The sequence below is a fragment of the Hippichthys cyanospilos genome, chromosome 13 (assembly GCF_059441005.1).
Source record: "Hippichthys cyanospilos isolate Australia breed blue-spotted pipefish chromosome 13, RoL_Hcya_1.0, whole genome shotgun sequence".
NCBI classification, from domain to species: domain Eukaryota; kingdom Metazoa; phylum Chordata; class Actinopteri; order Syngnathiformes; family Syngnathidae; genus Hippichthys; species Hippichthys cyanospilos.
This window is the reverse complement of record NC_142381.1, coordinates 3677470-3691903: the sequence shown is the minus strand read 5'-3', so window position 1 is coordinate 3691903 and position 14434 is coordinate 3677470. Positions and strand designations below refer to the sequence as shown.

General features: G+C 39.2%; 1 protein-coding gene across 4 annotated transcripts in view; it reads left to right on the top strand.

Moving 5' to 3' along the window:
* The first annotated feature begins 1716 nt into the window (after positions 1-1716).
* The window catches only part of gria2b (glutamate receptor, ionotropic, AMPA 2b), a 38563-nt gene continuing 25845 nt past the window's right edge, over positions 1717-14434 (top strand). The window contains exons 1-3 of one of the 4 annotated variants that reach the window (XM_088430771.1): positions 1717-2085; positions 2174-2314; positions 13560-13799. In XM_088430771.1, the coding sequence (XP_088286897.1) occupies positions 1983-2085; positions 2174-2314; positions 13560-13799 (484 nt within the window). In that variant the 5' untranslated portion in view covers positions 1717-1982. The remainder of the gene's footprint in view (positions 2086-2173; positions 2315-13559; positions 13800-14434) is intronic. The other 3 variants (XM_088430770.1, XM_088430768.1, XM_088430767.1) reach the window with 3 other exon arrangements.

The following is a 14434-nucleotide window of genomic DNA, read 5'->3' as shown; positions in this document are numbered from 1 at the left end:
TTAGTCATGTGACAAGCTAAGATGTTATTGGTCATTACTTTCAGCACGTGGTGATAACATTTTCAGTCGACGGCAAAATGTCTTAAAATTATGAATAAATTACATAAGGACCCAGGATTTATTGTTTTTTCAGATTTATAAATTCGTCTTTGGGATTGAATGTGTAAATTATACTGTAGACATGTGAAGTTTTTACTGCCTTTATTTTTTTTTAACTTTGATTCGTCATGTTTATAACCGTTTTTCATTAAGGGTCCTGTTTTTATTTTTGAAATTACCGGTGTTTTAAATTAGTTTCAATTTGGTTTTTGAGCGGAGCGAGTGAATATTCACAAGACACGATGCAGTGTTTGCTCTCCACGCTCTTCCATGACATGTCCCTGCTGCCTTGAAGAACTCAACCCCCGACCCCCCCACCCCCACCCACGTGTCAGGGGATGCTTGACATGGCAACTTGACTTGTTATGTATTCATAACACCTCCATGCTTCAAGATTTCTTTCTTTCGATCAGACTTGAGGTCTGTCTGCTGTCCATGGTGCTGAAAGACTTGCCCGATCATGGTCCCATATACATATTGATGGCGAGACAAAACGATAGAATTTGGTAAAAAAAATGATACATTTTCTTCACACAAGAGGAAAAAAATGGGAGAAGTGGCATCACACTCTCACAGGCACAAAACGCAACACTATCATGTTTAAGAGTTTATTTATGCTAATTAAATTTCCCACTGAATCACTAAAGGTTCTTCCTACTTTTCACATATATCACACACACACACACATATTTATATATATATATATATATATATATATATATATATATATATATATAAATGTGTGTGTAAATAATGTATAGATAATGTATCTAGATTTGTATGAATGCATATGTGAACATATCCGAAAATGTATATTGATAAATGCAGTTTTCATATATATACATACATATGTGTGTATGTATGTATACACATGTGCTGTATACATATTTAACATATATACTGTATATACACACACACAAATGTACGTATTTGTATAAAAACGTGAATGTATGTGTACATTCTTAAGTATATATGTATACAACATATACTAATGAATGTATAGGTATACTGTATGGATATGTTATGCATCTGTATGTAAATATATAGAATATATATGGTATGTTTAAATTTTACATGCACATTTACATATGTGGATAAATAAAAGCAAACATGTAAATGTTTGTATATGCAAATATGGAAACAAATGTATATATATATATATATATATACACATATATATAAAACTGTAAATTTGTGAAGGTATATTCATATATATACAGAAACATGTATATGCGTATATATGCATAATAAGATATATTTACACACACAATATTCAGTATAAATTGTGTGTGTGTGTGTATATATATACCTATATAGACTGTATGTATGCTTATGTTTGCAAAAATAATAATACATAGGAAGCGCACCATGAAATAGTCATCACATATTCACACAACATTCCAGGAAAAAGCGATCCAATGCCATTTTTCCGGACGGTCCATCCCGACGAGAAACTTCCCTGTCCGCACACATCTCTCATGAAAGCGCACGGTTCATCGCTGACATCACTCGAGCGGCCGGCTTCCCTTTCGGCAATCTTCGGCCACCGCCTCATTACCATTCGGCTTGAGAAGTAGGGTGGAGGGAAGAGAGGGGGGGGGAGGGGGGGGGACGGAGGGGGGGGTGATGCTGAGAGACGAGCGCCGCACTCGGAGCAGGAAACAGCCGCGCTCGCCGCTCCGTCGCCGAGGCTCCTTTATTCCTCGACAACTGGGGTCGCCCCCCCTTTTATTTTCCACCTCCGATATTAGTCGTCCTTGATCGCACGCCCGGCTGCGCCCGCCCCAAAAAAGCGAAAAAGGATGCGTGGGATTTAACGCCTTAATCGTCCGTCTCTCTGCTGGAATATTCCTGCCTCCCCTCCCTGAGTGTGTGTACGGTAGATGCGGACCGCCGCGGCCATGCAGCAGATTGTGCATTTCTCCGTGTCCTTCCTCCTGGTTTTGTGGGGGTGCGCGCACGGGGGCTCACCCAGCGTCCAAATCGGTGAGAAAAAAAAAATGTCCGCGCGCCAGAAATGACACGCATTGCGATTTCGGAGGACTGACCGCTGCGTTTATTTGCGCCCGTACAGGGGGGCTCTTTCCGAGGGGCGCCGACCAAGAGTACAGCGCCTTCCGGATAGGCATGGTCCAGTTCGGTACGGCCGAGTTCCGCCTCACGCCGCACATCGACAACCTGGAGGTGGCCAACAGCTTCGCCGTCACCAATTGCTGTGAGTTTTAAAAAAATAATAAAATGGCATTGCGCCATATGGTATGGATGTGTACACGTGAGGGGGAAAACGAGGGGGAGGGGGGGTAAAGTTGGTTTCCACGGCAACGGCCGCATCCATCATTTCATTCCTTCACGTCTACGACGCCGCGCATCGCTCGCGGTATTCGTCGTCTCGGCAAACGAGTCCTTCGTCGTCATCGTCCTCCTCGAGTTTTTCATTCAATTGCCCCCTCATAAAATCGAGATCATTTTTATGCATAGGTATAAAATGCTTCGTTTATTATGCCTACTTATGTCTCGTTTTGAATCGAAGCTCCTTATTCCATTTTCTTACAATTACTACCTCATTATGTTGTATCTATTTATTCAGAAATACCTTTAAATACATAGCCTGCCATTACTTGACTTTTCACGCTTATTATTTTTATTTTTGCAGTCAGGCATACATTTGGAGTGTTTTTACATAACCTTTTTCATAGTTCACGTTGAGGCGATTGGTTGCTACGCAACTGCTCCCTTCAACATAAATCAAAGGCTTGCGATTGGTGCTCGCCGGCGTCCAATCCATTTCATTTGCATTAAAAAAAAAAAAAGAAAGAAAAAAAATCTCAGTCTCCGACATGCGCACGCTCACGCCGGGCGGCCTTGATGCAAGTGGGCGACCGTCATCAAGGTGCTCACATAAACACTGCAGCACAACTAGAATGTAAACGCTCTTAGTGCTGTCATGCTTCCGCAATAAGAATTAAAGCACAGTTGTTTTGCCTAATTGCATTTTACATAGCTTTTAATATCGCATGTAGAGCAACTTTCTCATATATAATGGCTAGAATGTTAACAAAATCAACCAGAATAAACTCAACGATAAGAATTAAAGCAATATTGAGGGTATTAGCAATTGATGTGGACTATTTTGTGATTTCAGTGTACATAACATGTTGGGAAAAAAAATGTTTGAAAATTGATCAGACCAAAGTAAACAATAAGAATTCTTTTTTTTGGTTTGTGCATATTAGAAACTGATACCCGGCTTTTATTGTTATTTTTTAGTTAGTGTAGCTTGTTGAAAATTGCTTTCAAATGGACCGGATTAACACCAACAATACGAATTAAAGCACCATTTTTTGCTTGTGCATACAAGAGACTGATGTGGAACTTTTGCTGACATAGAAAAATGTATAACAATGTCAACGAGGTTAAGACAAAAAAAAAAAATTTCATAAAAATGTATAACAAAACAAACCACATTAAACTGAACAAAAACAAGCAAACAAAAATCAAGCAGGGTAAACAGAACAATAAGAATGAAAGCACAATAGTTTTTTCATGAGCATATTTGCAGCATTTTGCAGCATATGTTTTTGTTTTCTTTTTAGTTTACATGTTGAATATGAGGCTTTAATATTAACTCCATCAAAATGAACAATAAGAATTAAAGCACAATTATTGTGCATATTAGACAGATGTGGAACTTTTTTTTGTTTACTGTACAAAATTTAGAAATCAACCAGATTAAAACATTGACTGTTTAGTTCACTTAATATGTCGAAAAATATAAAACGAAATCAACCCGATTAAAGACAATAAGATAATACGAAATAAAGCAATCTTTCGCCATTGGCACAAAGTGGAAAATTTGCCCCACATATCCTTTAAAATACCTCCATTTGTTATTGCTAGTTGAATCATCCTGGGTTTGTTAGCGATGCGCGTATAACCTTAACGCTAAAGGTTTCATTAGCATGCATGTCATTAGCTTTCATGTGCTTGCCTCGGTTTTACACTTACACTGTGTTCCTGTTAAACCTGCGTGCGTCGTAAATGTAAGCGCACGTCTTCAGGCCGTGTCCTTTGAAAGGGCAACGTGACTCAGGCTAGCTAGCAAGCTAGCGCCCACATTGCTGTTGTCTCCTTACCTGATGCCATAACTCCACATTTATTAGACGGAGTCCATTGGGCATCATCGGGTGCTTTCATGCCAACGTTCTCATTTTCGCTAAGCTTTCGACGTTGTGCCATTTTAAGGGCGTTTGTATGAAAAAGAAAAAATAATGTCCCCACCGAGGCGAACATTTTGTTCTTAATTGCTATTTAATACGCTGCTGCCATAAAACGGAATTAAAAACGAAATTTCAGAAGCAATGTCCCTTGAGACTGAGACAGATAATCGATCGTCCAGAAGAAAAGTACATGTTCTTTTCATTTTTTTTTTGTTATACCATATTCAAAGGCTTTTAGATCTACAAATTCGGATTAATAAGGGCAATAGTGCAGCCCAGAGCCCAAAGCAAACATGGTGAAGCAGCACTTGACTGTTATGCTGCACGGAAATATATTTAAGATAAGAAAATTATTGCGTAACTCTCAGAAAAGCGAACTATTGTATTTTTTGATTGAGAATTATAATAATAATAATAAGACCGGAATTTTCTGCTTTTTGTTGATTTCGAATCCGTCAAGCGATAAACCGCATTTTAACGACAAAAACGAAAGCACTACAGGCATTCCGCTCTTCGAGTGATGTCGGATCCGTTTATCACTGCAGTTAAGTGCAATAAAAACGGTGAGATTTCCGATTAAATTGTCCTTTCACTTATCTTTATATAAAGTGACATGCCATCAATGGTCGTTCTGTTGCAAGATTGCGAGAATCAAAGACGCAACTTTAAATTGATTAACGCTTACGTGAGATGATCCGCTTATTGATTTTGGTCACTCATTTCTGAAGACGTTTGGCCAAACGGCCTAATTACTCGCTATTCGTCCCAACACGGAAAGCTAATTGAGCACAAGGCCTCGATCATTTTGTTCGTTGTTTTTTTTTTCCAGTAAAATTACACGTGTGATTTATTGCGCTCATTAACATAGCGTTTAAAGCTAATCGCGTAAGGTCTTTTTCATTGGCTGTTTTATCTCCTTTGCCCCTCCCTTTCTTTCAATCAAAGCGACACCCTGAACCCTCGCCGCCCCGGCTCGGAGGCCGGCGACATAACTCAAAAATATGCGCGCGTAAATCATGAATCCAGCCACTCGGACGAGGTCGAACCGCAATCGCTGGCGTCAGTGAATGTCACACAATCTCGCTGATAAGAAACAATAAACGACGGCGAGGACAGTGGGAGCGAAGGCAATGAAAAGGCACATCAAGTCCTCGTGGGAACGACGCGGAAACCGTTGTCCCGTCTTTTTGGCGGCAACAGATGTTTCACTAGCGCCCCTGCTGCTATCAAAACAGCGGGAGACGCGCTAGCAAGATGCTTGCCGAAATGAGACACTTTCTAATACCCTATTTCGCCTTTAGATCAAAGGAATTTAACATCAAAGAGAAATCACTAAAGAGACGCCAAGGAGCTGAAATTTTACCCAGATGGTGACGACATGTCAAAATTCAATATGGCATCCCCACTTAGTTATCACACTTGGCGAAAATACTGCAAGAATGATGTGAAAGAAAGCAATACAAAAATGGTCAAACCTTTTTTTTTACCTTTTTTTTTTTTATAATTGTTGTTTGAAAATGAACGTCCATCTTATCCTCACAAGGGTCGCAGGCTTGCTAGTGTCAATCCTAGCTGACTTCGGGCTGTAGGCGAGGGACACCCAATCACAGGGCACAAAGGGACGAAAAACCATTCACGCACCCAAACACAGGGCACAAAGGGACGAAAAACCATTCACGCACCCAAACACACCTAAGGACAATTTAGAGTGGGAGAAAGCCCTGACAGAACCCACACAGGCTTAGGGAGAACATGCAAACTCCAGACAGAAAGGTCGGAACCATCCGGAATCAAACTCGGGTCCCATAACTGTGAGGAGGACACGCTAAATAGTGCGCTGCCGAGCAAAATTGAACAAAATACGCATAAAAAAAAAAAATCGCACATTTTTATTCTATCAAAGCATATTTTTTCATAGGAAGTGGTTTTAAGCTAACACTCTTTTGCTTTGCTTTTTAGCTTTGTGTCAACGTACATTTTTAGAAAACTAACTGCTAGCATGTTCGCCTTTCATCCCTTTCCATTTTATACACTAACTGTAAACTTCCACAATGATTTGACTGAGTATATATTTTAATTATGTACCATCTATTTAAGTACTTTTTGTTCTGTGTTCGGTATTATCCGATGACTGTACGCTACTACGAATTCCAGCCAATGTGTCGTTGATTTTCACAGTAATGTATGTCTTTATGTCATACATTACATGGAATGATGTTTCACAGTGAGTTGAAGGCCAAGGACAAATGGAGCGTATAAAAGCCCGGGCTCAGGGGTCAAATTTCCTAGATGAGACAGAGCTATAAACTGTGTCACTTGGCAGGACTACGGAAACATTTTTTTTTTAATTTAAATCACTGGTGGATGTAGAATTTTCCACCAAGCAATACTTGTGACTCAACGTAGCAGTTTGGCGCAAGACGTAAAAATCCCCAACTCCCAAGTATACACCCATATCTTTTATGTCAAGCTAATGCTTGCAACGCTGTTGGCTAATGCTAGGTTTTGCTAACATGGCAGCTCTGATTACCTTTTAGCTTTAACATGGTAGCAATTTGGCTGCTATGGAAATATGGTTTTGTAACTTTAAATTGTATGTACATTATGTAAAAGTGGTTCTGGAACTTTAGCTAGCCTAGCCAATCGAGAAAAATTGAGACATTTTTTGTTGCGGTGGTTATGATGATGCTAGCAACCCTGTTAGCTAATTCAATTTTGCTAACATGGCATCTGTGATTACCTTTTAGCTTCAACATATTAGCAATTTGGCTTTTATGGAAATATGGTCCTGTAACTTGAGCGAATTATTTCACAGATGGGGAAATTTTGTGTCGAGGTGGTTAATTACCCCCACATTTTTCCGCTGACTCGATATAGTGACACCAAATTTAAATATCCCCAACTTTTAAGTAGACAAACCTCGATTATTATCACAAGCTTTTTAGCTAATGCTAATTCGCGCTAACTTGGCAGCTCCAATTATTCATTAGGTTTAACATGGTAGCAACTTGGCCGCTTTAGCTAGCCTAGCTGATCATGACATTGTTGTGGAGGTGGTTATTATGATAATTAGCCCCACTTTTTTGTGACACTGGCGCAGAAGGGAAAAATGACTCACTATGAGCCTTTTAAATGACTTGGAATAAAATCCTCCTCAAAGAGCTGCTAATGAAACTCAATAGTGCTGAATATTTGAATTAGCCACTATCAGGCTATTAAGACGGAGTAGCGTGTCTAAAAAGAGCTGTAACGGTTAAACAGAGAGAAGCAGCGTTGTCAATCCCCTCGAGTTGCCACGGCAACGCTGTCCTTCACACGCGCGGCGGCGCTTGTCTGTTTGTTGCGAGATCATTAGGACACACCAAGTCCACGTTGGTATTTCCATTAAAGGTCACGAAGCGTACGTTGTGCTATTATGACAGGGAGTAGCCGCGATTCACGTATCCCGATCGATTTGTTTCCACTTCAGCGCTGTGTATCGTGTACAAACATATAAATTGAATCCTATTTAATCGTTCAATTCCATGTCATAATTTTCAGCACGTTTTTAAAGCGTTTAAATACGTTTAAAGCGTTTAAAGGGTCTAAAAATGGCGGACACTAAAGGAATAAAGGAATAAAGTAATGGATTACATTAAGTAATAATGTATTAAAGTTATTGATAACATTAGTACATAATCTAACCTTAAAGTAATTGATTATTTTAGGTATTAAAAGTCTAAAATGTCTTGATTTAAAAACAAAAAGATAAAAATCTGTCTAATTCACAGCTAGATATTTAGCGAATGTCATTCCGAATGTTTTCTTTTTTTAAGTGCGTCATAAACATCCAAGTTTGCTCGTGAAGGACGCTGTTGTCTTGCTTGCGCGGGATGAAGTGCTTCATACTGTTGCCATGGTGTCCCATCCCTCCTCCGACATCCAAACCTTAAAGGAGGCCGCGGGAAGCATCAAAAGAAAGTAGCGTTACACTAGGGGGCGCCGGGATGCGCATGAAGTAGCTCGAGAAGGCTCGGGCGCGGGCCGTCGCAACGCCTCCAGGAAACAGGTCAGTGCACAAAAGGAGAGCGATGGCGAGGAAGAGGAGCGGGGGGGTTGGCGATAGAAGTTGACAAGAACTGAGCTGCAGTGTTCTTGTCGAGAGCAGCTGCCGGAAGGATGGCTCAAAGGAGCAGAAAAAAAAAAATAAATCAAGCCAGTGTGGCCGCTAGTCACATCTCCCACAAGTCCTTCTTCTTTCTAATATAGCTGACGGTCGTCACGGCAACATCCCCTGACATCCCAGAAATGCACTGCCTCATTATAGGATGGGTTACCTAGCTTGTCATAAAGCATTATAAGAATGTAAAAAAAAAAAAAAAAATGCCTACCAGAATATAGCCCTAATTAGGATTTTTATCAAGTAGTCATTTCATGCAAAAAAGCAGTATAATTAGAAAAAAAAAATCTCGATTTACAAAAAGAGGCTACGTTGTAAATATACGTAGTGCTAATGAACACAAAAAAAACAAAAAAATTGCCAAAATTTAAAAGGCTGCGAACAAAAAATGATAAACACAAAAAAAAATTCTCAAAAAAACAAAACAAAACAAAACCCACAATGCACTTACAAAAATTACATGGGCGCAAATTTAAAACAGTAAACAAAGCCAAAAAGAAGAAAGAAAAACACAATGTTTGCCTCTTGGCCACCGTAAGAAGGTACACCCTATAGGTGTCAAATTAAGCCCATGTCAGGCTTATTTACTGCCATTCAAAATTGAAAATATTGTCAATTTTGGACATATTGAAAACCTATCATCATGGATTTCCCCCGATTTTTGCATTGACCCTTTCAACGGCAACTTACAAACGGGGCGCAATACCACCGGGTGGCGCTAGCGGCCAACTTATGACATTCGCAAGCCTGTCAATGACTTTATTGATTGGCTTAGCCTGAACTTCCTGGACATAATAAAAATTCTTATTTCAATTTCATGAATATATACATACAAATGGAGGAGTTACTTTTGCTAATATCGCATTTTGACCATTTTTGTACAAAAAAAAGGTATGGATAGGGCTGATGCCACTGAAAATAAATATATATTTCTATTTGACAATGTTATGACCCTTTGAAAGTCAGCCCAAGTTGGGTGATGATAGTGAAAAATCCCCGGACACGCTGCCAAGTCTTAAGAGAGCAGTTTTGTGGTCTGTAAGAACGTGTGAAGGGACAAGTGAATGAGAAGATTGTATGGAGTTAGGAAGGAGGTAGTCAAAGAGAAGACAAAAATAGTCTATCCGGGTTGAACTATCAAGGTCATCTCATTTTAGCTACACAAATAACTTTTCATGTTTTTTAAGTGAAAGGTTCTTTGTTCAAGCAAAGAAAGGTGGTCACTAAACAACATGACATCTTTTCCATGACAAAAGATTCCTCAGAAAACATTTTTCTCATAAAAGTCATCTTTGTGGTCATGATTTCCTTGCGCCGTCCCGCCATTGAGTTTAGCGGCTCGTGTGCGCTAACGCTAATCGGCTGGCCGGTTAGCCTCTCCGGATCTTTAACCGCAAATGAAATCTAAGCGAGCAGCAAAACGCTCCTCTGGGCTTGTTTGGTTACCGCAGACAAGGTCGGTCGAAAAGGAAAAAAAAAAAGGAACACAATTGCGGCCACTGTATCAAGTGACACAAACAGCCCATCGGTTCCTCATTTAACCCTTGCTTTGCAAAGTATACATTGCATTTTGTTCCTAATTTTCCAAATGCTTGGTTAATTGTGAATATTTTTGTCCTTCAACCACTCAAATTATTCAGTGGCATCAATTCTATCCATACATGTGTAGGTTCAATTTATTAACACCCACAAAAAATTGAAAAATGGTATGGTCTGTCTTTGTAGCCCAATAAATGGTCTCTACCGCCACCTACTGTCTTGAGGTGAAACACAAGTCAACAAAGGATTTTCTATTTGTTGACATAGTTTGATGGCCGCATAATGGAATTTTGCAAAAAATTGCTGGAAAATCAATGTGATGAATCCTATTAAAATGCATCTCAAAAATTGTAATTATAATGGTTTTATATGGTCCAAAATTGGGACTGATTTAGCGATATGATTATTTTTGTACACAAAATCTTGCACGTCCAACTTTAATCATATAGAAATGTCAGAATCGTTACATTTCAAAATTTTACATGTATTAATCATCTGCTGGAAATTTCAGCTTCCTGGTGTTTTTTCCCCCATTAATTTACGATATCATTAACAAAGGAATTTACATAATTTATAACGTAATGCCACAAGGGTTAAAACGGATCAATATGTGAATTTTCATTTTCAGTGCCCAATTTTGTAAAAACACACCATATAAGTTCATCTAAAATTCTGGTCCGAAATTTGTGAAACCGCACGAATCAGTTTGATGATGATCATGTAATGACGTCATATAATCTGAACTTCAATTCTGAAGAATTGTTTTTGTGTTTAAAGCCACACCGAGTCCAAAGTTGACTTTTCCACTCACTTACAGCCTAAAAAAGAAGTATTTTTTTAGGTGGAGAAACAAGTCAATCCGTCGCAATAAAGAAGTCGGGGGGACGCTTAATCGCCGGCTGGCAGAAAGAGTGAAGGATTGTGGGAAAAGCCATTAGGCCTTTGTCACATGTGACTGCCCCTCAATGAATCCTGCTCACAAATCCTTCCGTACACTCGCGACAACTAAATGACCATTATTTCTCAACGTCCGCGTACAAAACGTTCTACCGTTTCCGTCACCTCGGGGAGACAAAGTATAAGGACGTCTGCGCCGCCACGTCTTTTGGACGGACGCTCTGGCGCCTCGTCACCTTGCGAGAAGGTGAACGGCGTGAAACAAATTTAGCCGTTCCAATTAGCCGCCCCGCTTCTCGCCACCCGGAGGGCCTCGTCTCGTTTTACGCTGCTGTTTATGCTGATCAAAGATTGCATTTGCATAAATTATCGCGAAACGGTCACCTTCGCCTCACCCTGAAAATGTGGCAAAATTCCTGTCAAAAATTTGTAGGAAACGAAAGCCAAAATCTTGCTTCACTCTGGAATTCCACGACGAGACGCTAAAATGTGTCCCCTGCTGCAAAAGCCTTCCGTGGATAGATTCGAGTAGATCTTGTTGCCATGGTGACCCCGCCTTCATCCCACATACACTTTGTACCAAAGGACACTTGCATGAATCAGCCTCATTTAAGCTTGTGTGGATGGATTGATAACGGAATACGAACTGACCCTCAGGCAGCGCTAAAACCATGAATCAGCACTTACGTACAGTCAGTGGCACGCCCATCATCTGGAGCGGTGGGTTGTCACGGGAACGGGGCCAAGGGACTTTTCCATTTCAAATAATTGATAATATGGCGGTAGCTTCAAAAAGTTACGGTCATTTGAACGTTGCCGAGTCTTCCCTACTTTTGAGAAAAACAAGTTTTAACTTTTGGCGCGTTCGTTTTTCGATGGTGCACATCGTCTACTCACACTTTAATTTGCATAAACTTCAATTACTTTTTCAACCCAAAGGCTGCTAATATATATAGCGAGAGAGAGAGAGAGATATAGAGATATAGATAGAGATATATCGAGATATAGATAGAGATATATAGAGGTAGAGATAGAGATATGTATAGATCTACATTTCTGGAGCATTTTTTATTATTTTTGTGAGTGCAAAAAGATTTGAAGGTATCGTTTTATTACAATTTCCTACTATGTTTTGTAATATTTCGGATAAAAATCTTGCGAGGGCACAAATCTCGGTCACATTTTTACGACAGATCAATACCGTCATAATTTATTGTGAAACACAAACATCGTACGAATTTCTAAAAATTTCCAAAATTCTTGCACTTATTCTTTTATAAGTACAACGTCCTGTGGGGTTTTCCTTCCCTGTCCCCTCCGGCTGTGGTGTCAGCGAGTCATTCCCATGATATTGCAGAAGAAGAATTGCCTCATTACATTAATTACGCCTGAGCACCATCAATAAAACTGATGAAACTACCTGCGATCAATACGAGCCGCGCCAACGCCACGCTAATCCGCTGACCCCGGGGTAACGTTTGGGAAAATCTTTTTCCTGTGCTTACCGCATGCAAAGCGACCACGACTCGGCGCTCGCTGCATAATAAATGCCGGGAAAAAGTCACTTTGGCGTACGTGGGGCACGCCTCGTAAATTATACAGCTAGCTGGATTTTTGCAAAGTCAGCGGAATGGAGGATTTAACGCAAATCACGGGAATAAAAACGCGGATTACGTGACAGCGTTCTCAAAAGGAAAGCAAATTTTACCACGCCATGATGTAAATATTAGCATTTGACGAAGAAGAAAATATTGACTAAGAATAGGCGAAGAAAAGAAGGGTATTACTGTGAATTTATTTGCGCCGATACCCATTCCGATATTTGGCAGAATGACATTCCGATCGCCAATTCATTGGCTGATTAATTTTAAAAAATGTCGTGTTATGTGGCACATTCTTGAAAAAAAAAAGTCATTAAAAAAAAGGCAGAATGACATTCCGGTAACCAATTGATTGGCTGATTATTTTTTTTAAAACTGCGATAATTTGCGGCATTTTCTTAAACAAAATTATTCAGCCAATTAATTGGTATTAATAAATTAATAAAGTAAAATATTGACTTTATAAAAAAGAAGGCTATGACTGAATTCTTTGATGCTGATACCACTTCCAATATTTGGCCGAATAACTTTCCGATAACTTTTCCGATAACCTGATAATTGCCTGAATAATTTTTAAAAATGCAGTATTTTGCCACGCTTTCCTAAACAAAAAATACTGACTTTACAAAAAAAGAAAGGTATGACTGCGAATTTTTTGGATGCTGATACCAATTTCGACATTTGGCAGAATGACATTCCTATAACCAATTAATTGATAAAATTTTGAAAATGCAGTATCATGCCACACTTTAAACTGAATAAATCAGAAAAGATCGTATGTTTTTTGCTAATTTTAGCACAGCTAATATTAGCCTTTTAATCGGCCGGGCTTCCGAAAAAATTGCCAAATTATCGACGCACGGATAAATTTGCTCATCTGCTAAAATATCTCTACCGCCGTTTCCGAAGAAGCAGACGAGCAAGTGGACGTTCCGAGATTCAGCCGTCCGGTGGGTGCGGTTAAAAGACGGAAATCGCCGAATGGGCCGGCGGATGCAATAATGCAAGCGATTGAGGTTGTTTTTTTTTCTTTTCCCGCTCGGGCAGTCTGCTCGCAGTTCTCCAGGGGCGTCTACGCCATCTTCGGATTCTACGACAAGAAGTCGGTCAACACCATCACGTCCTTCTGCGGCACGCTGCACGTGTCCTTCATCACGCCCAGTTTCCCGCTGGACGGCAGCCAGCAGTTCATCATCCAGATGAGACCCGACATCAAGGGCCCGCTGCTCAGCCTCATCGAGTACTACAAGTGGGACAAGTTCGCCTACCTCTACGACAGCGATCGAGGTCGGCCCCCACCACGCTTTTTTTTTTACCCTTGCTTTCCTATTGGACGAAACCGCAATGGCGTCTTTGTGTTAGTGTATACAAATACATACATGATATGCCCATCTTAATCTTTAATCAAAATTATAGACCCAAAAATACAATATCATGGAAAACAAAAAAAGATTTTTGTATTTTATATATATATATATATATATATATATATATATATATATATATATATATATATATATATATATATATATATATATATATATACATACATAGGCAATTTGAACGACTGTATTTATTTATTTTTCTTAACCTTCATAGAACCCACAAAACGAACATTTAAAAAAATGTGACTACTGTAAAAAAAATCATGAAAAAAATTAAGATCCATTAAATGAGTGAAAATATTATTAGTTAATTCATAATTAAGATATAGCAAATTAAAATATTTAAAAGCAGGCACAGTTATAAAAAGAAGAGTTCATTCATTTACATAATTCCATTCAAAAAGTAAATCTTTTATAAATGTATATATTTTTTACATATTATTTTACATATTATTTTATATTATTTTATATGTTTGTTTGTTTTTACATAACTTGGGTTTCAGTCCAATAAAGCCCACAAAAATTTCAACAAATTTC